Source organism: Neovison vison, chromosome 8 (genome assembly GCF_020171115.1).
Source record: "Neovison vison isolate M4711 chromosome 8, ASM_NN_V1, whole genome shotgun sequence".
NCBI classification, from domain to species: domain Eukaryota; kingdom Metazoa; phylum Chordata; class Mammalia; order Carnivora; family Mustelidae; genus Neogale; species Neogale vison.
This window is the reverse complement of record NC_058098.1, coordinates 72,345,264-72,368,808: the sequence shown is the minus strand read 5'-3', so window position 1 is coordinate 72,368,808 and position 23,545 is coordinate 72,345,264. Positions and strand designations below refer to the sequence as shown.

Sequence of the window (23,545 nt, the reverse complement as noted above, 5' to 3'; positions counted from 1 at the left end):
ACAATTCCATAATTCTACTACAAAATACTCACCCAAAGGAAAGAAAGGCACTAATCTGAAAAGATATAAGTACTCTTATGTTTATTGCAGCATTATTCACAATAGCGAAATTATGGAAGCAGCCCAAATGTCCATCAATAAATGAATGGGTAAAGATGTGGTATAAATATACAAAGGAATATTACTCAGTCACAAAAAGGAATGAGCTCTTGCCATGGGACAAGAGGGTATGGACCTAGAGGGTATTATGTTAAGTAAAAGAAGCCAGACAAAGAAAAATACTGTATGATTTTATTTATATGTGGAATCTAAGAAGAATAGAGAAACAAAAATAGGCCCCCAAATACAGAGAAGTGATCATTGCCAGAGGAGAGGTTGAGGGGAGGGTGGGCAAAACGGGTTAAAGTGAATAAGAGGTACAAACTTCCAGTCATAAAGAAGTCACAGAGATAAAAAAATACAGCACACAGAATACAGTCAATAATATTGCAATAATGCTGTATGGTGAGAAGTGGGGACTATTCTTCTCAGGCTGACCACTGAGTAATATAGAGAACTACAGAATTGGTATGCTATACACCTGAAATATAACTTTGTGTATCAATAAGGAGCAAGTGAGCATGTCTTTGGGGACCAGTCTTGAATTCAATAATCTGGTTTGCCACCTACTAGCTATGTGCTTGGTAAGTTATTAAACCACTCTTAACTCATGGCCTCATCTATAAGTAGTTGCAAGTATCATTACTTTTTAAGGCCGTTTTGAAGTTAATGGATAAGGAAAATGAAATACTTGGCATAGTACCTCACACAATAAGCACTGAATATGACCACTGTCATCACCACACAAACTGCACGATAATTATTAGATTACATATGTATCTCTTACAATAGAATTAACACTGGTAGAATAGGAAATGTAACTTTCTTACCTCTGTTTTTCCTAAAACCTTAATGTGTGTCATGGAGTAGATGATCAATAAATCATTTATAAAGGAGTAACTGTACCTAGGTCTGTGTCTGTCTCACCCTCTTCCTTCTCTGCCCCCGCTCCTCTCTATCTACCTATCTCTAGGTATTAGTGTAATTTTTAAAGGAATGCTTCTCCTTTATCCTGCGAATTTATACATAATTGACCTTCCTTTCATTCCAAGCAATTGTGCCATGACTGCACCTTTGTTCTAACCATTTCCCATTCCTTATTTTCCTGACTAGACTATAAACTCATTAGGGCAAATGCTTTGTATTATTTTTTTTTTTTTTACCATAATGTCATCAAGGCCTAGAACAGTGTCAGTCATACAAACAGTATGACAAAGAATATTTGTCAAAAGAACAAATAGATATTCTCTGAATTTCAGGATCTGCCTTTGGTCCTTCTTCACATTGAACTTCCCCCACCCCGCCCAACCCCGGCTTGTTTCAATCCCATTCAGTACTCTCGTTCTTTACTATGACGGGCATCACCCTTATTCACCGAATTATACACTTCGTGGCAGAGTTCCCTCCACCCTGATCCAGTTCCAATACCAAAAACTTAAGTTCCAATGACCAAAGAAGGAAGTCTCCAAAAGAAGGTGCACACATTCTATTTGTGTTGTTATTCCAATGGATCATGATGATGTGTCAATTTAGATTATAAAGAAGTCCTAGATTATAAGGAACCTCTTAGATTATGCTTCAACCTTATACTGAGGAGAGGGGGATTTAGAATAAAAGCAGCTTTCTAAAAACCTTTCCCATCATGCCCACGGGTAGTTGCCAACTCCCTAACTACCCATCAGAGCAACTTGCTGCTGCTGCAGCTTTGTAGCCTACCTCTAAAACAGGTGTCCCCAACCTTTAACCATGCGTGAGAATAACCTGGGTTGGGAGGGGCTTTTAAAATAAGAATGCCTGACTGTGCCTCTCCCCCACCCAACAATGGTGAGGTTTAAGAATTTGTATTATGTCAACATTCCCCTATATGATTCTACTGTGCCTCCAGGGTTGAGAACCACTGGGTTCCAAAGAGTTCAAGCCCTTTCAGAATAGCTTTCCAAGTACCAGAAATCCCAAACTCAAAAGTCTTAAGGCACAGGACCAGACCAGGAAGGAGTTTAGCCAACCGTAACTTGGGCCATGTCTAAGTATCAGCCATTGTGTAACTAGAGCCAGTTGTACTTATGTGGGAAAGTAGCCTAGTACTGCTACATCTTCTTAATCTTCAAGAGAAGTCAGAAATCTGCAATTTTAGATGAACTTCCACAATTTGAGTGCTGGCAACCAATTTAAATTTCTTTAAAATACTGTGTGAGGTAAACAAGACATGTCTTGAGCTAGATTCCATTCATGGGCCAATAATTTGAAGTTTTTACCAACTGCTCTACAATATCCTGAGAAATCCTTTATATATTATTCACCAAGGGTCTATTAAGTAAATTCTTAGAAAGCTAGATTCCTTCTCATCATCCATGTATGTTCTAGGTGTTGTTTTCAACAAATCTGATTGATATGGCAGGAATAGCTCCAGAGAGCACATATTATGTTATTCAGAGTATGTGATACCCAAATGCCTAAACTTCATGTTGTCAGCACTGTAAACATCGCTCCCCAATCTACCAATACACGTTAATACTTGAAACAGGCAAAGCATTGACTAGGCTCTTTGGAATAGAGACAAGTGCCATAGTTGCTGTTCTATAGAACCATTCCACATACTTTGGGATGTAGGACATAGACTCATGAGATTTTAGTGAAAATATAACATAGCTATTTACTAATGGTAAGGGCATGGCTAGATCTGTGTTTACCTGCAGGAAATAGAACATTTCACTGAAAAGGAAATGGAGGCAGATAGTGGAGTGCCCCAAAGGACGACAAATTAGTTAAGGTCCCTAGAGGCAATGTCAAGCCATTGAAGGGCTTCATGTGTTTTTTTATTTTTTTTTTCCTTTTGTTTTGTCTTACTTTTCAGTGGCAGAGAATCATGACAAGTAGTGTTTAGGAGGAAAATTTGGGATATGGTAGATGAGACAGATTGGACAGTAGAGAAAAGAGGAGGGACAACTTATTATTAGGTCACGGCCAAGGTTGCAGACATGAGGAGTGAAAGGGAGGATGGTCTGGCCTGGGTGATGGCCGAGGGATGAGAAGGAAAGGGTAAGCTCAAAGTGATTTTGATCTTGACTAGAGAAAAAGGAGGGCTAGTAATTATTCAGTAAACCCCTAGGGTGGACTTTATTCCATGTTGAGGGCTTAACACAAAATTATCTCTTTTGCTTTAAAACAGAATATGACTGAAACAGGAGACCGCTTCAAGATTCTTCTATATATCCACACTAAAAGTTATCTTATAGGGCCTTAGAGATCATCCAGTCCAACCCCCTCACTTTACAGAAGGGATTTGACTTTCCCAGGCATTTGAATACCTGTAGTGGAGTCAGAAAAGAGCCCAGATTTCTAATTTTTTACCCTCATGATCTCTTCTCCTCACCACATTGCTTCCTCATCCTGAGCTTTCATATAAATGGGCTATAAATCAGGCATCAGATTCAGGTAAGAAGATTCCCTGGGAACAGGTGATAAAATGTGGTGTAGAAAGTAATTCTATAACCACTCAATGCAAACAAGGGAGGGGGGAGCTGGAAAAAAAAGGTCTCCACAACCTTGATGTAAAGGTTGTGCAGTGGAGGAGATAAAGTCAGCGGTGATATACAGTTAGCAGTAGTGCCTACGTCCTTTTTTTATCAGCCCAGCACAGATGTTGAGATAAGAGGACATAAATGGGAAAAAAAAAAAAAAAAGGAAAGCAGATTCAAAATAGCTATTAGAAAGCCCTGTTCACTGGAAGATGATAAAAGTGAAGAATCACCACTCTGGAAAGGTTGTTGAGGGGAAATCAGACAGACTCGGGGGGCCGGGAGGTGTCACTGGAGCTGGATTTGGAGTGGTGCCTGCCTCATGAGTTTCTCTCTTGTAAACTTTTCTCCTGAAGAAAACATCATGCATCATGAGTTGACACAATAGCACATGGCAGGGTCTATACCAAAGAGAGCATCTGGAAGTTTAACTAATAGATGATTTATGGAAACTGAAGACAACTGGATCTCCTCTCTTCTAGCCGGCCATTCTGGTATTACTTAGACAGTCACTATGGCTGGGCCCCTGAGCTGAAAATGTTTCTTGGCTATCATAAACTCTGGCAAAAAGGAGAGCCAAGTTACTCGCTCTGTCCTCAATTGCCTATCAGCCCATGTAATAAGAGCTAGGTAAGGACAGGAAGTAGGAATAAGAATGTTCTCTGACTTTCCATGCCTTGCCCTGTTTACATCCCTCGCACTTTCTCTCTCACAAATGAAGGACTACACAGGATGACTTGGGAAAAGTTTTCACCAAATCAGAAATCCTATCTATCAAGATGGATTCAGTAGGGTCCAACCAGAAAGTAACATTCTTTTTCACTACCACTACCAGACAAAACCACTCCGTTGACTCATTTTTCATCACCACAGATGAAATTTGGGGCAGGCATCATAGATGTTCCAGCCTCATAAATAAAATCAAAGTCCAGGGTCATCCTAAAGAATGCTTCAGACCCAGAAACTCCCAACTGAGGAAGGGTTTCTTCATTCCCTCTTATTTCCCTTTCTCTCCAGTTGCCACTCCTTCTGGCTTCATCTGGGTTGGGCCTTGGCAGGGAGGGAAACTGGAAGGAAAGGAACTGGATCCCACTCCGAGGCTGCAGCGGCCATCTGGCTTTGGGACCCCCTGATTGTGGCCGGTATTTAAATGCCAATTTTTATTCTCACTGGAGCTCACATGGGTTCCTCAGGATCCCTCACACTGGAGGCCTCCATCGCCCGAAGAACAATTCCTCCCCCTACTGGCTTCCAGCAGCCCACACTTGGGGCTCTCTTTTGGGGTCAGTTCACTATTCAGGCAAACCCATCTTCCTCCTGGTAAGCACTCAAGCTCCCTGCCACAGGCTCTAGGTCTGACTCATGGGAAACCCACACCTTTGTCTACAGAACCACAGTTCTCTCCCAAAGCAGCTGGATACTTCCTAGCCTTAGAGGTCAACCTTGAATCATGTTCCAGTCTTTCTAATTCCCATATTGCAGGAAATGTATGTCAGCGCCCTTAATTGGTTCTATTACTTCCCACATTTGGTTTAAGGTGAAGGACAAGCACACCCTCCACACCATGGAAGAGGGACACAAAGAACACTGATGCTTCTATCCCAAGAAATCCTCATGGGAGACTCTGCAACGTGCCCCCCGCCAATGAATCCTTGGCATATGCTTACAATGTCTGCAGGTGGATGAAAGGCTAATTCGAGCTGAACCCACTTTGTATTTACAGTGACAGAGCACCTCACGTCTAGGCAGTTAGGATTCATGCCAAAATGTGAAGAGGCCCTAGAAAAACAAAGTAATTTAAAGTCAAATGCTGTGGAAACTAACCCTTCCAACCTTCCCACCTCTTCCTTCCTGCTAGTCCCTGCCCCACTGGCTTCAAGACCCGTGTGTAACAAAATGAAAAATGCAACCAATTAGATGCACAGATGATTTGGATAGTGGTGCAGTCGTCTGCTGGATCATGGTAAACAGCCAAATCGTGTTATTTAAAGTCTATTTTTTCCGGATGATTTGCTCATTTAGTTCAATCCACCTCTTTGGATAGTTTTCCTAAACACATTCCCAGAAAGTTAATTAGGGTAAGAGTTTGATCTAAAGAGTATAAAGCTCAAAAACTCTTGGCATTTTGAGGTCAGGAAGATGATCAATTTCTTTTTGTATATCCTTTGCCAAGCTGTTCTCACTTTAATTTTTAAACTTGTGTGAAATTCAAAGAACACAGAGCCCAGTGTCATTTACACTTGGGCCATCATAAAAAGGCAGCTTTCTCAAAAAGAGTATTGGCTGTTTTCCAGGCCGCCAGAAAGCTTTTTATAGGAACTTTTAAACCATTCTCCTTTAAGCCAAAAAGGGAAATTAAATTTGGCCAAGGGTGAATGGACTGCCCAAGATATGAATTGCTTCTAACAGAGACAGAGTTCAAGGGAATCCTAAAGTTTCCCAATTTCAGGGAAGAAAAAAAGTAAATCCCACCTACTCCATTTATCACAGAAGAGACACTAAATAACCTGCAATACAGTGAAGAAAATTTTCTTTTCAGATCCATCTTGATGAATTGTGCATTTTTTACAGAAATCATTCAGACACTTTATGCCCCCTTACGGAGGAAAGGTGCCATCTGACGCGAACAATATGATAATACTTTCAAATTGCTCCCTCTGTTTAAAAACAAATAAATGATGCTGTGGATATGGCCTGGTGAGAATTTCAATCTTGAAAAATTATGAAATATTTCAAGTATGAAGTGTAGAGAATAATATAATCAACAATCCTAAAACACTCATCTTTGCTGAATCTTAACATTTGGTCATCATTGTCCAGATCTTTTTTAAAGAAATAGAAAATATTTTGGCTATGGCTGTGTCCCACTCCTTTTCCTCTTGTCACAGAGATAATACTGTGCTTATTTTGGTGGTGATCATTCTCAAGTTTCCTTTTCATAAATATTCATGTATCTTGAAGCATGTTTGTTTGTTTGTTTGTTTGTTTTTAAAGATTTTTTATTTATCTATTTGACAGAGAGTAAGAGATCACAAGTAGGCAGAGCAGCAGGCAGAGACAGAGGGGGAAGCAGGCTCCCCGCTGAGCAGAGAGCCTGATGTGGGGCTCAATCCCAGGACCCGGAGATCATGACCTGAGCCTAAGGCAGAGGCTTTACCCCACTGAGCCACCCAGGCGCCCCATTGAAGCATGTTTTAAAATACAGGTTTTATTATTATTCAGGAATGGTGAGGCCAACAGATCAGGAGATAGATATTAAAAAGATACTCTGTTACACTCACAGAACCCACACTTTGGAGGGGCACACCAGGGCACACTGGGAAGCAGAGGGGGAAAACATGGCGAGAGGTTTTGCTGTGGCTTCCCTGAAGCGAACTGGTGAAACAGGATAAGGAGGTTTAGGATAACCTATTTTAAATAACTTCCAAGGACTCTGGGGTGTAGGGGCTGCCCTGGGGTGATCAGGGCAGAGGGACAGAGTGTAAGGGCTCTTTGAAGGAGGCTGTAGGCCTTAAAGACTCTGGATTAGTTGGTTTGCACATGAAAGACACACTCAAAGACCAGTTGTTTGCCATCTCTAAGAATTAGCTAGCCCTGGTGGGAGTGGCCCTCCAGAGCCCGCAAAACCCTGAGATGTCGAAACATCGGAAACACAGAATAAAAAGACACGATTTATGTGCAACAATATATTGTTTTAATTTGCATGTTAACCTTTATAAGAGTCATATACTGTACATATTGTGCATATATGGCACCAACTTTTTTTCTCAACATTATCCTTTGGAGATTTATCCAGATTGCTGCATGCAGCTCTGGTCAGTTCATTTCTTTTTACTGCTTTATCATTTGGCGCTATGTCAACACACAATACTTTATTACTATGTATTCCTTCTTTTGTTCGTGGAAATTTGTTCCCGGCATTTTACTATTATAAATTTTGTTACCGTAATTAATCTTTTACCTATTTCCAGGTACCCAATGGCAGAGAGACCTGGAAAGGCATTTCTTTCTTTGACTTTAACACATATTGTCAATGACTACTCAAAGTACTTGTAGCAAATTATCCTTCCATCAAGACTATAGAAAACGCCCTGTTTTTGCCACTGTCTCACCAACAATGTTATTGTTTCAAGTTTTCCTTGTATCAAGTTTTCCTCTTAATGTTTGCCAGTGGTAGTCTGTAATGGTATTTCATTTTTATTTAAATTTGCATTTTCCTGATTACTAATGAAGTTGGGCATCTTTTTATATGTTTCCTGGTTGTTTGCATTTCCTCTTATATAAATTGCCTGTTCATATCTTCTGACAATGTTTTTTACTGTGTTTTTTTAATTTTTATTATTTTGTAAAGTTCTTCATATTCTGGAAGCTAACTTTGTTAGTTTTATATGTGTTACAGGTATTGTTCCCTAGTCTATAGCTTATCTTTTCAATTATGTATACTTGTTTAATAGAAATATTAAGTTTAATATAGTCAAATGTATCAACTTTTCAATTTGGTGTGCAGATTTTGGGGTCCTTTTTTAAAAAGTTTTTATTTATTCTTTAAATTTCTTTTCAGTGGTCCAGAATTCATTGTTTATGCTCCACACCCAGTGCTCCATGCAATACATGCCCTCCATAACACCCACCACCAGGCTCATCCAACCTCCCACCTACCCCCTGCCCCTCCAAAACCCTCAGATTGTTTTTCCAAGTCCATAATCTCTCATGGTTTGTCTCCCCCTCGGATTTCCCCCAACTCCCTTCTCCTCTCCATCTCCCCATGTCCTCCGTGTTATTCCTTATGCTTCACAAATAAGTAAAACCATATGATAATTGACTCTTTCTGCTTGACTTAAAAGTATTCTGAACCCAAGGCACCTGGGTGGCTCAATCAGCGAAGCATCTGACTCTTGATCTCAGCTCAGCTCTTGATCTCAGGGTTGTGAGTTCAAGCCTCACATAAAATAAAAACAATAAATACAAATAGAAGTGTTCTGGGGAAAAAAAGTATTCTGAACAGAACTGAAGAGAATGTTATATTTTATTTGAAAGTTCTAAACTTTTGCCTTTTCACATTTAGATCTTCAGTAAGCCTAAAATTGAGATTTTTACTATGGTAATAAGTAAAAGTATTATCTTTTTCTATAAGGATAACCAATAGTTTCTTGATTAATCCACACTTTCCTCCACTAATTTTTAATGCTATTCTTTCATTTCCCATTTCCTTTTGTTTATGATCTATTTCTGTGGCATTCTATTCTCTTCCAGTGTCCTATTTCCTAATCCCTGTCGATACCACCACATCTTAATCACTGTAGCTTTCTAAAAATTATATTGCCTGGCATGTCAATTCCCCCAGTCTTGTTTTACACCTTTAGAACTGTTCTGGTTCTTCTTTGAAACTTGCCCTTCCAAAGAGTATTAATCGGCTAGTCAATTTCCATACAAACCTACCAAAAAAAAAAAAAATTATTGCACCTCAGATGTGTCATACATTTAATTTATATATTAATGTGGATTAAAACTGATACCTTCATAATACTGAGACATCCCATTTATAAATGTGGCATTTCTGTTAGGTCAGGGTTTTGGTTTTTTTTCATGGTTTTTAAAAATGTTTTTCAGTTACATATTTGATTATTCTCCATATAACCCTAATTTGTTTTTTTAGATTCCTTTTATTGTTTAAGTTTTATGGCCATTATAATTGATATACTTTGAAATAAGAATACAAATTATTTTATGCACTAATTATTCTGCAAGCTACCTTACTAGTCTTTCTTATTAGTTCAACTACTGATCTCTTAAATTCAAGTAGATTTCTTTGTTTCTGTAGACAATAATGTTACCTATAGATAATGACAACTTTTCATCAATAGCACTATCTTTTTTTTTCCTTCTCTTACTATCTAAGCTAGTACATCTAGCACAATAATGAATGGAAGATGTATTGGCAAACATCGTTGCCTCATTCCTAACTTTAAATGGAATATATCTAGTATTTCACCATTGAGTGTGGAATTAATGCAGTGTTTGATAGATTTTTACCACTTACAGATTGGGAATATTCCTCCCTTTCCTGTGTTAGAGTGAGTAAACTTTTACTAAATATATTTTCTACGCCTCTTTTAACTTCTCAGTGTGGAAATCTTAATAAGAGTTTTCTAATATTTAGCAACACTTGAATTCTAGGACAAACTCAAACTGGCAACAATATATTATTTAGCCTCTCTTGAGTACATACTGTCACTACCTTATTTCAGATTTTTTTCCCCCCATTAATGAGATTGGCCTAATCTTTCTTCTCTTTTATTGTCCCTGTCTGGTGTTATTACTGATGTTATACTAGCCACATAAAATGGGTTGGAGAGTATTCCCTCTTTGCTAGTTCCTGGAATACTTTGTGAAAGATTGAGATTTTCTATTATTCTAAAAATGTACAGTTCACTTCTAAAATCATACGATGCTGACCTTATTTTGGGGTGGATAGGTTTTAAACTACCAACCCCATTTATAAACAGTTTTACATCTATTCAATTTTTCTACATCTTCTTTAATCAATTGTGCTATGTGTATATCTCTAGGAAAATTACCTGTATTGTCTGATTTTTCAAATTTAATGTTTTAAAATTATTCCTAGGGCTCTCTAATTTAAAGCCTGCTTATCTGAAGAAACCATCAACAAAATGAAAAGGCAACCTACTAAGTGGGAGATAATTGCAAATGATATATCCAATAAGGAATTAATAGCCCAAGTACTTTAAAAAACATATATGACTCAATACCAAAAACCAAATAAACAAATTTAAAAATGGGCATAAGACATGAATAGTTTTTCCAAAGACATATAGATGACAGCAGCCACATAAAAAGATCCTCAGCATCACTAAGCATAAAGGAAATGCAAATCAAAACAACAATGATATACCACCTCACACCTGTCCCAAAGGCTAGACTCAAAAAGACAAGCAGTAACAAGCATTGGTGAGGATATGGAGAAAAAGAAACCCTTGTGCACTGTTACTGAGAATGTAAACTCGTGCAGCCACTTTGGCAGATAGTATGGAGGTATGTGTATATACACATGTGTATACGTGAATTCACACACACATCACACACATTCACAGAAACAATGAAGTATTACTCAGCCATAAAAAATGATGTGACTTTTGCCATTTGTGACAAGACAGATGGACCCAGAGAGTATTATGTTACATGAAGTAAGTCAGAGAAAGACAAATATCATATAATTTCAAATATATAATTTTATATGTGAAATCTAAAAAACAAAACAGTTGAAGAAGTATAAACAGACCCATGAATACAGAGAAGAAACTGGTAGTTGCCAGAGAGGACAAATGAGTGAAGATGGGAAAAATGAGTGAAGGACAGTAGGCGATACAGGCGTTCAGTAATAGAATGTGTAAGTCATGGGGATGAACAGAACAGTACATATAGGGAATATAGGCAGTGGTACTGTAATAGTGCTTTATGGGTGACAGATGGAAGCTCCACTTGTGGTGTGTGTAGCAAAACACAGAGTTGTTGAATCATTGTGTTGTACACCTGAAACTAATGCAGTATTGTGTCAGTTATACATTAAAACAAAACAAAACAAAAACAAAACTAACATCCTCACTTAAGCATAATTTTTCATGACCCTCATTTATTTTGCTTGGTTTTTTTTCCTGGTTGAAGTGAACAGACTTTTTTATTCTATTGATCTTACTTTAAAAAGTAGCTTTTATTTTATTGATCTTCTCTATTATAATTTTCAATTTCTACTCTTATCTTTATTACTTTCCTCTATATTCCTTAGGTTTCTTCTCTCAAGGCAGCATTAAATTTTGAATTGTGTCTCAAAGTTAATCTGTTAGATTCTCATTTATTTATTTCTAAAGTGAAAATTCATAGAAAATAATGCTTTTACCAATATTCTTGATTTAAAGGAAATCTGAGCACAACTTTATGAGTTAATTAGAGCTGGATCAGTAAAGTCATAATGAATCAATTATCAGAAAATTACTGGTTAAAATAAACATATAAGTAGAGTTTGTAACTTTAAGTGATAAATAGTTTCCTTCAACAAACATTCAGATAAATGTACTTTTCCATAAAAGTCATTTTTAGTGTTAAAGTTGTAAGTCAAAACTCTTGAAACTATTCTAATAAATTTTTTAATATTCTAAGAAAACTCCTTATCCATGTTAGCAATAAACTTACGAAGAAACTTAACCTTATAATAAGTGAAACAAGTTAGTATAGATTAAACTGCATCTATACATCAAGTTGTAATGTCTAGCTGAGTGTTTATCTTTTCAAAACATCTCTATCAATAGTTCCTCATTTCCTCAATTTTCTTACTAAGTTTGTACCTAAAGTTCTGACCAGAAATGGAGTAAATATTAACTTTACAGTTTTGTTTCCACTGTTGTATTATTCCTTCACTAGTTTCCTGCGTTGGAAATGTAGCTTGTGAATTTTCCATTTTCTTTTCTTTTTGGGGATAGTAAAGCTATTAATTTCTCTGTATATAGTGATTTATCTGCATTCTGTAAATTTCATATTTTCACTACAGTTCAATTCCAAACAATTCTTAATTAATATGTAAATTTTTTTCTTTGGCTGATGTGTGACTTAAAAGAGTGGAGGTATTTTGTCTTGGTTTGATTTAATTTTGACTTTCTAGATGTCTGCACATGTATTGTGGAGGGGGGGTGTTAATTATTATCTCACATAACTGACTTTTAAGTAACTTAAATGCACCACGTTAAACAAAATTATATACCGATTTGCTTTCTGACCTAGTTCTTGGTCGGTATTTTTTCTGGCATTCTTTATTGAATAGTAAATATTATGAAAATCCACCTATTCAATAAGGCATACTGATTTCTCTGTTCACTAGTGTTTGGTTTTTTGTGTCTTCTTACTAGATTAAATTTTCTTATTTCTCCAAAGGGATTCCTTGGCTTAAATTTCATTAATGACTAATCAAATTTGTCTAAAAGGGTCTTTATTTTACCCTCACATATGAATGTTTATTTCTGGGTAAAGGATTCTAAACTGGCAGTTATTTTCTATAACTGTGAAGATATTTACAAAATTTTCTAATTATTTTTGTTTGAAGGTAATATATCTTAAGATAGTTTCTTTTTTGGTTCCACTGTTTTAATTCACAGGTATCTGGCAGTAGATTTATATTTGTTTCCCTTCCTAGGACTTGAAATTTCTAAATCTGAGGATTGATGTCTTTTTTAAGTTATGGAAAATTTCCAGACATCATTTCATTAAAAATCGCCTGTCTTCCATATTTTGCACCTTTTTTTCCTAGAACGAACGAGATAGAATACAAAATAAATAGAACACAAAAACAAATATTTGCATTTTATCTTATCTCGTCTCACCCAACACCTTCACATCAAAACACAGAGCACCTGGCTACCAGGTCCAGAAACTGACCTCTGCCCTGAATACTTCAGCGTCAGTTTACCCTCCTCAGTTTCTGTTTACATTCTGTGTTCAGTGGCTTTACTTTGGGCCCCTGGGGATCTTTCATACTTTCTTATAAGCTCAGTTATGCAATTAAAACAGTATTTGTCATAATTTATAGAAGACTTCTGGGTGATTTTTAGTGGAAAATTTTCAGGTTATCTAGTTTTTTACATTTCAGGAAATGGAAGTCAAGACTTTTAATCTTTAAAAAAAAAAGGATTTAATTATGTTAATAAGTTTAAAACATTTAGTGCAGGTATAGGTGTTGAAAATTTTAGAAAATATATCTGCTACTAGGTTTTAATCAAAAAGCACTATCCAGTTGACTTGTTACTTGCTTTTTCTAGTTTGTTTTCATCATTCTTCTGTCTTGTGATAAATAGGAACAAAAAGAAGTTTTCTATGCTAACTAAGATTAAATGAGTACCTTAACATTGATTCTTGGGCACCTGGGTGGCTCAGTGGGTTAAAGCCTCTGCTTTTAGCTCAGGTCATGGTCCCAGTGTCCTGGGATCAAGCCCTGCATCAAGCTCTTTGCTCAGCAGGGAGCCTGCTTCCTCCTCTCTGCCTGCCCCTCTGCCTGTTTATGATCTCTATCTATCAAATAAATAAATAAAATCTTTTAAAAAAATGATTCTTTTCAGAGGGGAATTCTAGAAGTTGACACTCTTCCAGATACATTGCTCACAATCTTAATTTAGATCTCTTTTATCTAAATGGTTTCATATAGACTGTGCTTGTAGTTTTATGACCTGATGGTTTTAAGACCCAGTCTCAAATTCACCCACTTCTTCCCATCTTCCTTTTATATATTTATGTACTTTGGGATCTTTCTCACTTCAATATTTACATAACACTTATAGTTTTTACATCAACTGTATCCCACAACTGTTTTCTGGTGATTCCAAGGTTTCTGGCTTTACCTTCCTCCATATATAAACTCCTCTAGAGCAAAAACAGTACTTAAGATTCTCTCTCACACTGCTTCTCCATAGAGCCAGTCCACACGACAGCCAAAGGCAAACAAAGTTAAAGAACTGTTTGCCTTAATAACTTTACCTGTAACAGGAGTTTCACTAACACAAATAAGTAATAGGAAACGGAAGCAATGAAGGTTTGCGTAACTATCCAAATTCTTAGTGTTTCATTGTTTAATTCCTGCTGACACACCACCTTGTGGAAGGAAAGATTTAAGAGTGGGGGCGAGGGGCATGGGGAGGAGTACCTATGAATCAGTCACAAAACAAGAGAAAGAAAGCTAGAGGAAGGAATAGTATACCTGTTGTAGAGATTCCAAAAGTGTCACTTGTAATTCCATTCTCAAACTTAGAATTCTCAGACTGATTAAAACCATCTCAGAAAAAGTACAATGAGTACTTGCTATATATCAGGTAATGTTCCCAGGCATTTGGTATACAGTAGCAGACAACGTATACAAAAATCCCTGCCCTTACAGAGTTGGTATTCTAGTTAGAGGTTAGAGATAAATAAATATGTGAATACACAAATAGATGAATAAACATAACGTATGACATGCCAGAAGTGCTGTGAAGAAAAATGTGAGCAGGAAAGGCGGCCAGGGGTTAACTAGGGGAGACTGTCATTTTTAATAGGATGGTTAGGAAAAGCATCACTAAGCAAGTGACGTTTGAGCAAATAGCAGGCTGGAGGAGGAAGCCATGTGGATATCTGAGAGAAGAGTGCTCGAGGCAGAGAAAGTTGCAAATGAAGAAACACAGGCAAAAAGGATCTGGGATGTCCAAGAACTAGCAAGAGAGTACTGCAGTAAGAGCTAGATAAGCAAAGGGGGAAAACTGTCAAAATGGAGAGTAAAGGGTCCATGGAAAGGGAGAGCGGGAAGATCCCGGAGAGTCCTGGATATCACTATAAAATGTGAAAGCAAAGTCACTGGGAAAGACCTGACTGAGATAAGGAGCCACTGGAAGAAATTTTGGAGTAGGATTAGACAAGTATTTGAAGCAGAAGAGAATGGCAAAACCTGAAGGTGGCTGAGGTTTCGAGTTTTGGGGTTTTTTTTGTTTTGTTTTTTTTAAGATTTTATTTATTTATTTGACAGAGAGAGAGATCACAAGCAGGCGGAGAGTCAGGCAGAGAGAGAGAGAGAGAAGCAGGCTCCCGCCAAGCAAAGAGCCTGATGCGGGGCTCGATCCCAGGACACTGAGATCATGACCCGAGCCGAAGGCAGCGGCTTAATCCACTGAGCCACCCAGTCGCCCCTTTGTTGTTGTTTTTGATGAAATAAATTATGTCATGTTTGTATACTGATGGGCAGGATCCAGTTAGAGAAGCAAAAATAGGTGAATAAAATCTACACAAGAAAGGGGGAAATTGCTGTAGTGGTTACCTCTACTAGAAGAGAGGAGGAGAGGTCTGATGTGGATTAGAGGGGCTGGTCTCAGCCAGTTCCAGAGTCCTGGTCAACCTTGGTAACAGGAGGGGGGCAGGGTGCAGACGGCTTCATGGCTGAGGGCCATGTAAGAGCATGAGTAAGTTCTCTTCTCCTGGGTTCGTTTTCTCTTTGACCTAGGAAGCAAGGTCAGCTAAGAATGACACTAAGTGAAGAGGTTTGGGGGGGTTGGTGTAGAGAAAGAGGAGAGACCTCCCAGAAGGCTACAGGAGGCAACACAGAGTACTAATGAGAGGGCTCATAGTTCAGCTCTGTCACCTACCACCCATCGGCTGGGTGACCCTGGGCCAATCTGTAAACGTCACTAAACTTGTTTCCTCTTAGGCAAAATGAGGATCACGGCTTTGTGGCGAGAATGAAGAGAGATCATGTAAAAGCAATTGCTGCTACCACTAAATGACCACACTGGGCACATGTTGGCTGTTGACTGCTATGACGGGGTAGGCACTCCATTGTGTATCAGTGAAAGAAGAGGTTGTAATATTTGATGTCCACTCTCTTTCAGGAGGTTTGTCCTCACCAAGCTTCGAGTCATCCCAAAAGGAGCATTTTCTGGATTTGTGGACCTGGAGAAAATGTATGTACCTGACAATACTATGTGTGAATGCCTCAACCGGGGTGTGGGCAGCCGCCTCACATCATATCCAGTGTGATACTCAGAAGCCAGACAACCTTCTGAACCTCCTCCCATCTTCCTTCCTAATAATGGGGAATCTTTCAGAGTGTGGCTGTTGAGATGAGCCTAAGGTCAGTCTAAGCAATCCTTACTTTTTCTTCTCGAAGGCATTGCTCCCAAGTACCTGGGAGCTGAATTTTTATAAATCAGAGTTAATTTTCTCTGCTCATACCCAGGGATATTGTTTATTATTTCTGATTAAGTTTCAATTAACAGCGGGGCCTAACATTTGTGTTTGAGATTCTAGAGACTTCTCTTTCCCAAGCCATACTGACAGGTGGTAATTGATATATCAACATTTAAAAGCAGTAGGAAAGGTTATAGCACTGAAGGAGATTTCCTTTGAAAAGAGGAGACCCCTCTGCTAACGCAAACATTTGCTCCTTACTGAACTAGTTTAATGTAGGCATCTCCCCAAACGGGCTTTTCTCAAAATGAGACACAGGAGGAAAAAGTACAATAACTTCTGCCATGTTTAAAATAACCCACTCTTCCTTTGAAGGCTCCTGATCTCATCTCCCAGGCCTCAAGGGCCAGGAAAATCTGTTCTTCACCACAGTGGCAGCCAGAAGTTAAACACCAATAAATATAGCAGCAGATAAATGGATTACACAGGAGGGAAAGATTTTTTTCTCATTGTAAGAAGAAAGCAACTCCCCAGGTTACATGCAGTTCTCTTTCTTAGAGCCATTCCATTTTCCTCTTGCTTCTTTCACCCCTGTTTAAGAATACTTGCTGAAGTCTGGGGAAGCAGGAGAGAAACCCACTAATGAAGGAAATACAAAGCAGAGAGAATGGCGATGTGTCTCAGCAATTACATCGCCTGCAGAGAGGACGGTACTCAGGATCCTGGATTGGAGAGCTCGCTTCAATAGAAACTTACAGTATGACCTTGATTAAATCACTGTATCTACCGGGCCTTTGGTTTCCCAATCGGTGGGTCAAGGAAGGAGTTTTCAAAGAAGGGAACAGCTTATGTGATTCCTAAGTATAAGGATCCCCAGCTGGAGGAGAGCCCATTTTAAAACCTGCCGTCTTCAGGGTTTACCTTCTTGAGGACGTCAACACTTACAGGACTTAGGAGATGGGGCACTCTTTGGAGTAGATTTCACCAAAGGAAAGAAGGAAGCAATAGAGTTGGAGAGCTTTCTGCTCAAGGTGTATTCTTCGACGGGTGAGCCATTGCCCTGCCTGGAAGAGACATGAACTAAATAACAAGCCTATCTGATATGCCTTGTCCCCAAGCAGCCCCGTAACTGCATAGCAAACGTGCTAAAGAGAGGAATACCAGATACCACAAATAATCCACCTTAATCACATTCAATCCAGCCAATATGAATGACCCCTCATTGGCTGTTCACCACCAGCTGGGACCTTGCAATAAAAATAAAAGTTGTTAAACTGGGCTGATAGAGCAGTAATCCCAGAGACAGGGCAGCTGGCTCACAAACTCCTCAACTTTGTCAAACACAGCTTGTCCATTTCCACTGCTGTCTCTATTAATCAGCCTACAGTGACACAGCAAGATGCCTAAAACAAAATTAAACTCATCTCATTTCTTTTCAATGCTTTTTGTATCCCAGAGCTTCAAAAACATTACGTAGTGGAAGGCCTGGCACCAAACTGAACTCTGAACAGACTGTACCCTTCAGTCTCTATGCTCCCCTTCCACTGTCTCACCTTCTACTCTTGGTCAGTGATGAGTGCTCATCTCTTCTCTCATCTCCTTCCCTGTATTTCTGTTCTTCACTGAATTTTTAGCCAGTTTCCCGAACTCAGTAAGCATTGGCTTCCTCTTCAATATCTCCCTCTCCATGGAGCATAAAATCCCTTTGATTCATTCTGCACATGTGGCAAAATTTTACTTCTCCTCTTTCTTGCCACTCCCACTCTTGTGAAAGAACAGGGGCATTCACTGCCCCCTTGTCTTCTTTCACTCACTCCTCAGCCAGCCCTCATGATATTGGACCACAAATTCTCTAACACCACGTAATCATTCTGTGAAAGTTCCCAACAGATGGAATGGCTGGACTCATGACTTCTACTTTGTGTTCTTCATACTTAACTTACATGCAGCTTTAGAGGTCATTAACTGTTCCTGCCATTCTTCCTAATACTTATTCCCCTTTCCACTTCGGGGACACCACACCCTCCTGCCCACTCTGCAAAGCTCCCAGACCACTCCATAGATGATTCTTTCCATCTTTCTTGTTCCTCATCTGCCCCTGAGAAAATCAGATTTCTGGGCCCCATTTTGGCCATTTTCTTTATTATATTATTTTCACCATCCCTGATCATTATATATCAAATGACGCCCTAGTATCAGGGCTCCTAAATGACAAGTGCCTCAAATTTAATACATCCAGATTAGCTCACTGTCTTTATTCTTAAATTTCTCATCTTTCCACATTGCCCAGTGACTAGCATTACCACCTGTCGAGACTCCCAAGCAGGAAAATTCAAAATCTCCCTTGACTTTCTGTCCCTTAAACCTAGGTCCCTTTCCAGTCCCATTGACTCTTTCTCAAAAATATCCCTGGAGGGGCACCAGGGTGGCTCAGTGGGTTAAAGCCTCTGCCTTCGGCTCAGGTCATGGTCCCAGGGTCCTAGGATCGAGCCCCACATCGGGCTCTCTGCTCAGCAGGGAACCTGCTTCCTCCTCCCTCCCTCCCTCTCTCTCTCTCTCTCTCTCTCTCTACCTGGGATCTCTATCTGTCAAACAAATAAATTAAAAAATCTTAAAAAAAAAAAAAATCCCTGGAATCCAGCCCTTCTCTCACTCCCACTGCTATTAGGTCCAAAGTCTCATCAACACTTAGATAGCCTGTTATGTGAGGCTGTTATGCCAGCCCCTGCTCCAATTCCCCTAGCTCCCTGCTACCAGACCCACACTGCTCAAACTTTCTTGCAGAAGAAACTGAAGGGACTCTCACTGCCATAGGCTTCAGTCATAAGTGCCTGGCACAAAAATCAAAGCCCTTTAAATTTCCACCATACCCACTGCATACTCACACCTTTTCACCAGGCAGGAGAAATTGCCATTTCTCAAGTATTATCATTGCCAGGCATTGTACTTATTTAGAATGTGATGGCTGGTTCTTTGAACAATGCCTAGCACATAGACAGATCAAAAACAAACAAAAACTCTAAAAAAAAAAAAAAACCCAGTTACAGGTGAATTAATTAGCCAATTAATTAATTAACAAAATATGTTTTCACACTGGTCTATGTAGATGCTGTCCCTCTGACTAAAACTTTGCTTGAAATTGGAAAAGGAATCCCGCTTGTCCTCCAGGGTCCAGACGAAATATTTACTCCTCTGTAGCCTTTCCAGAATTCTCTCAGTGTTTCCAAACCATAATCTTGTGTCTATACTATCAATAACACATTTATCAGGCTGTATTCAGAATTTACAGTTTTTCCAGATCCCTTCATTGTTCTTTAAGGGCAAGGGCAAGTATAACTTTTTGTTAAAGTACAAAACCCAGTCCTACTGTTTTTTTCTCCTTGCTATACCTCTAATCTGTCCACTTACCTCCTTCTCTGGCTACTGTAATCTTTCCCTAGATAACCGCAACAGTTTTCTGTTTCAGCTGCCCTATCCACCAGCATGCCCTCTGCTCAACCCCCCACCCATTCATTACCCGGCAACCAGAGTGATAGTTTCTAAATTCCTATCTAATCCTGTTCCCTTCCACATCTGTCCTGCCATACACACATACATGCCATGCCTTACCAGTGCTCTCAACATAAAAAAAAGAAATGAGACCCTCTCACAGTCTCTCCTTTGTCCTATTTGCCCTTTATCAGTTCACAAAACATACTGTGTTATCTGCCCACCATGAGCCTTGGTTGGTACATGCTGTTCCTCCTGACTAACACTTCTTTTCCACTCTGTGCTTTTCATTTAGTTGGCTCCTACGCATCCTTCAGATTCCCATGCCACTGTCATTAGCCTAGAAAAGCCCTCCCTGGCCTCTCCAACTAGGGCAAAACCCCCTCCTACATACACTCTCCTATCACTAGTCTCCCGGTGCTGGCTTTCATTTTAACAATATATGAAACCTATTTATGTGATAATTTAATTTCTAACTCCCCGACTGGACTAAGGACATGTTTGTGTTTTTTCAGTATTGGATCCTTGGTGCCTTGCACAATAAATGACTGATAAATGCATGAATAAAAATGAATCAACAAATATAATTAGTTGGGAGGACTAATTGGAAATAAAAATACCAAATAATATGAACGATAGTGATAAGCAATGTACGAGTTGATAAGCATACTGTGAATGACTGAGAGTCTACTGTGATTCAGGTACTTATGTGGTGATAGTTTAAAATGCACAAGACAATTATGTTCAAAGTAAGTGTTACAAACATTGTATTTGTTAGGCGCTTTCTGTTGTGAGAAGCAAAAGAAAATAAACCTCGGATAGGCTTAAGGAAAGGCAGGAAATGTAATGGCTCATTTAACTTGATGGTCAGAGAGGACAACGGCTTTAGAAACAGCTCTATTCAGGTTCCACGTCCTTAGGACTCGGCCTCTCTCCCTCTCTCAGGTCTCCCTTATACTATGTTAGTTTCAGCCCTTTGCCCCAACCCAGTGACAAGATGCCAGCAGCAGTTCTGCTTCTCATCTCCTGGGTTCCATTCAGAAGACCTGACCTTCTTTTTTTTCCTCCATCTCATAAAAGTCTTAAAATTTAGTGTGACTCCTTTAGATGACACAACCATTCCTGGACCAACCACCACAACAAAGGGAAAGCGATGCTCAGAGTGGCTGTGGCCTGGGTAACAGGTTCCATACTCAGAGCTGAGAACACCCACCCCACCCACATGGGCTTGGAGTGGGGGAGGGAGAGCCACTGACAAGCCCTGAGACCACTGCCCGAAAAAAAGAGACTAGGGGCTGGTGGCTGAGCCAACAGATAATGTCGAAAAAGAAAATTAGTCTGGTTCTCATCCCCAAGAGACAGGTCTCTGTGGCCTGGGTGGTTGAGGCTTTGATTCTTCCCCCTTCCTCCTGTTAGAAAGATTTAAAGAATCCAACAACTCTGCCCAACCCACGCCCGATGATTCTTCTTCCATTAACCCAACCCCTCTGTTTCTACAAGAAGTCACAAGGGAAAGCAGTCTTTCTGATAAAGGAGAGGCAGTTGCTTCTCCCTGAGAAATGAAATGATCACTTCACACCATAGCTTTGCTCAGCCTCACTGTCTCAAACCTCCCTACTCCTCACTGTTTTGGGAATGGCTGGGGGAAAGGGAACCATTAAACCCTCTGCAATGTGAAGTGGCTTTGCAAAGTGCACTGTAAACTGTTTACATTGTCTTTAATTACTTCAGAGCCATATGTCAGCTTGGTATAAAGTGTGAGGATTACACTGAATAGGGTAGGGGGAGTAGGTGACAAGGTGGTGATTTATGGTAACCAGAAAAATTATGTATGGAAATGAGTGCAATTTAAAAACACATCTACGTGCTATTATAACACTGGAGGGGGAAGAAAAGCCAGTTTATAACAAAATATCTTTGAAAATAGGAGCATGATGAATATGTAAATGAGACCAATCAACATCAGCTGAGATATGGTATATGCAGATGAGGCGGCAATGAGCCAACATGTGAAATAGCTCCCAAGCCATAAATATGAACCATATAAAATTCATTTGAAATATTCATGATAACATAAGGACAAAAAATATAATCAAGTGATTTATTTACATATAAAAATGAGAACACTAGTCTAACACTTCAGCCTCCACCCCCAGATCACTGGGGAAAGAAAAGTTAACTTAAAGAGGGACTTCTAGAAGGAGAAATTTATTAAATGAGAACTGGAGCAAACATACAAAAAAAGTTGAGGATCCTTCGATTTCTCAGTTCTTTGGACTCACTCAAAGGCACATAAAAAGAAACAGATCAGGAACCAAGACTGTAATGCTGGAAATTTGGGCTCCAATATGCTTTGCCTTCCAGAGCACCTCCTTGTTAGATAATGTAAGTCCATTCCTGCCCCAAATTTCTGCGTTTCTGAGGTAATAGGCAGAGGAGCCCCACATAGTGAAATAAAACAGGATGGGGGGCAGACCAATGACATGCCAGCCTCCTGGTTAACAAGGGGAGGCCAGTGTTGGAGCAATTAGGCCCCTGAATAGGAGGAGGAGATATGAACCTCTGGGCATAAAAAGGGTAATGAAGTTCAGTGGTTCTCATCTCAGATTACACTTTAGAATCCCCGCGTGGGAGAGGGGCTCCTAAAATAATCCACAGGCCTATCGTTTGCAGGGATTTTCATTTGTCTGGGGTGGGGCCAAGCACTGATCATTTTTTCAATGCTCCCTTGCTGACTCTAATGTACATCCACTGTTGAAGGCCCTGAGGTGGATGATATTTAAGGCTGAAACCAGTTTGTAGACAGAACAGAAATAAATGTATGTAGTGTGTCTACCTGCTGTGGCCGGAGAACAAACAAAAGGAGGATGGTAGAGATAAGATCAAAACAGCAGCTGAGGCGAGGTCATGGAGTACCTTAGAGGCTATGGGGATGGGTCTGGCTATCATAGTTAATCATGGGAATGAAATGAGTTATTTTGAACAACCAAGTGAATGATTTGATTTGTATTTGTTAAGTATCACTCACACACAGACTTTTATTAAGGACTTTTGTCTCTATCCATAGAGCTATTAGTCTAGACAATACTGGGTATTGGTCGGGCTCTGGAGAGCTCTGGAGAACTCTCATACACATCCGGTGAGAATGCAAGATGGTACACCCTCTTCAGAAAAGAGTTTGACAGTTTCTTATAATGTATTTCCCCAAGAGAAATGAAAACATATGTCCATCCAAAGACTTGTTGGAGAATGTTCATTACAGATTTATTCATAATAACTCAAAACTGAGAATAACCCCAGGCACATCACGAGGTCAGGGGGTAAAGAAATTGTGTTTTACCCATGTGATAGAGTATTACTCCAAAATAAAAAGCAATCAACTGCTAATACAACATGGATGGATCTCAAAAGCATTATACCAAGTAAAAAAAGCAAGCCAGACGCAAAAGAATACATACCATATGATTCTATTTATATGAAACTTTAAAAAAGAAAATTTGTGGTGCCAGAAATCAGATCAGTGGTTGTCTAGAGCCAACAGTGATAGTAGAGATTGTTTGGGAAGGGGAACAAGGAACTTTTCAGACTGGTACAGATGTTCTCTATCGTGATTGCGGGTTGTTACAAAATAGATCCATTTGTAAAAACTTGAACAGTTAAAATGAGCACATATTATCATTTGTCAAATTATACTTCAATAAAGTTGACTTTTAAAAAACAATTCTTTAGTA

At 39.3% G+C, this 23,545-nt stretch overlaps 1 protein-coding gene across 2 annotated transcripts in view; it reads left to right on the top strand.

The window, feature by feature from the left end:
- Positions 1-23,545, top strand: part of FSHR (follicle stimulating hormone receptor) — a 164,571-nt gene that overhangs the window by 59,281 nt on the left and 81,745 nt on the right. For both annotated transcript variants that reach the window (XM_044263909.1, XM_044263908.1), the window contains exon 2: positions 16,028-16,099. In XM_044263909.1, the coding sequence (XP_044119844.1) occupies positions 16,028-16,099 (72 nt within the window). The remainder of the gene's footprint in view (positions 1-16,027; positions 16,100-23,545) is intronic.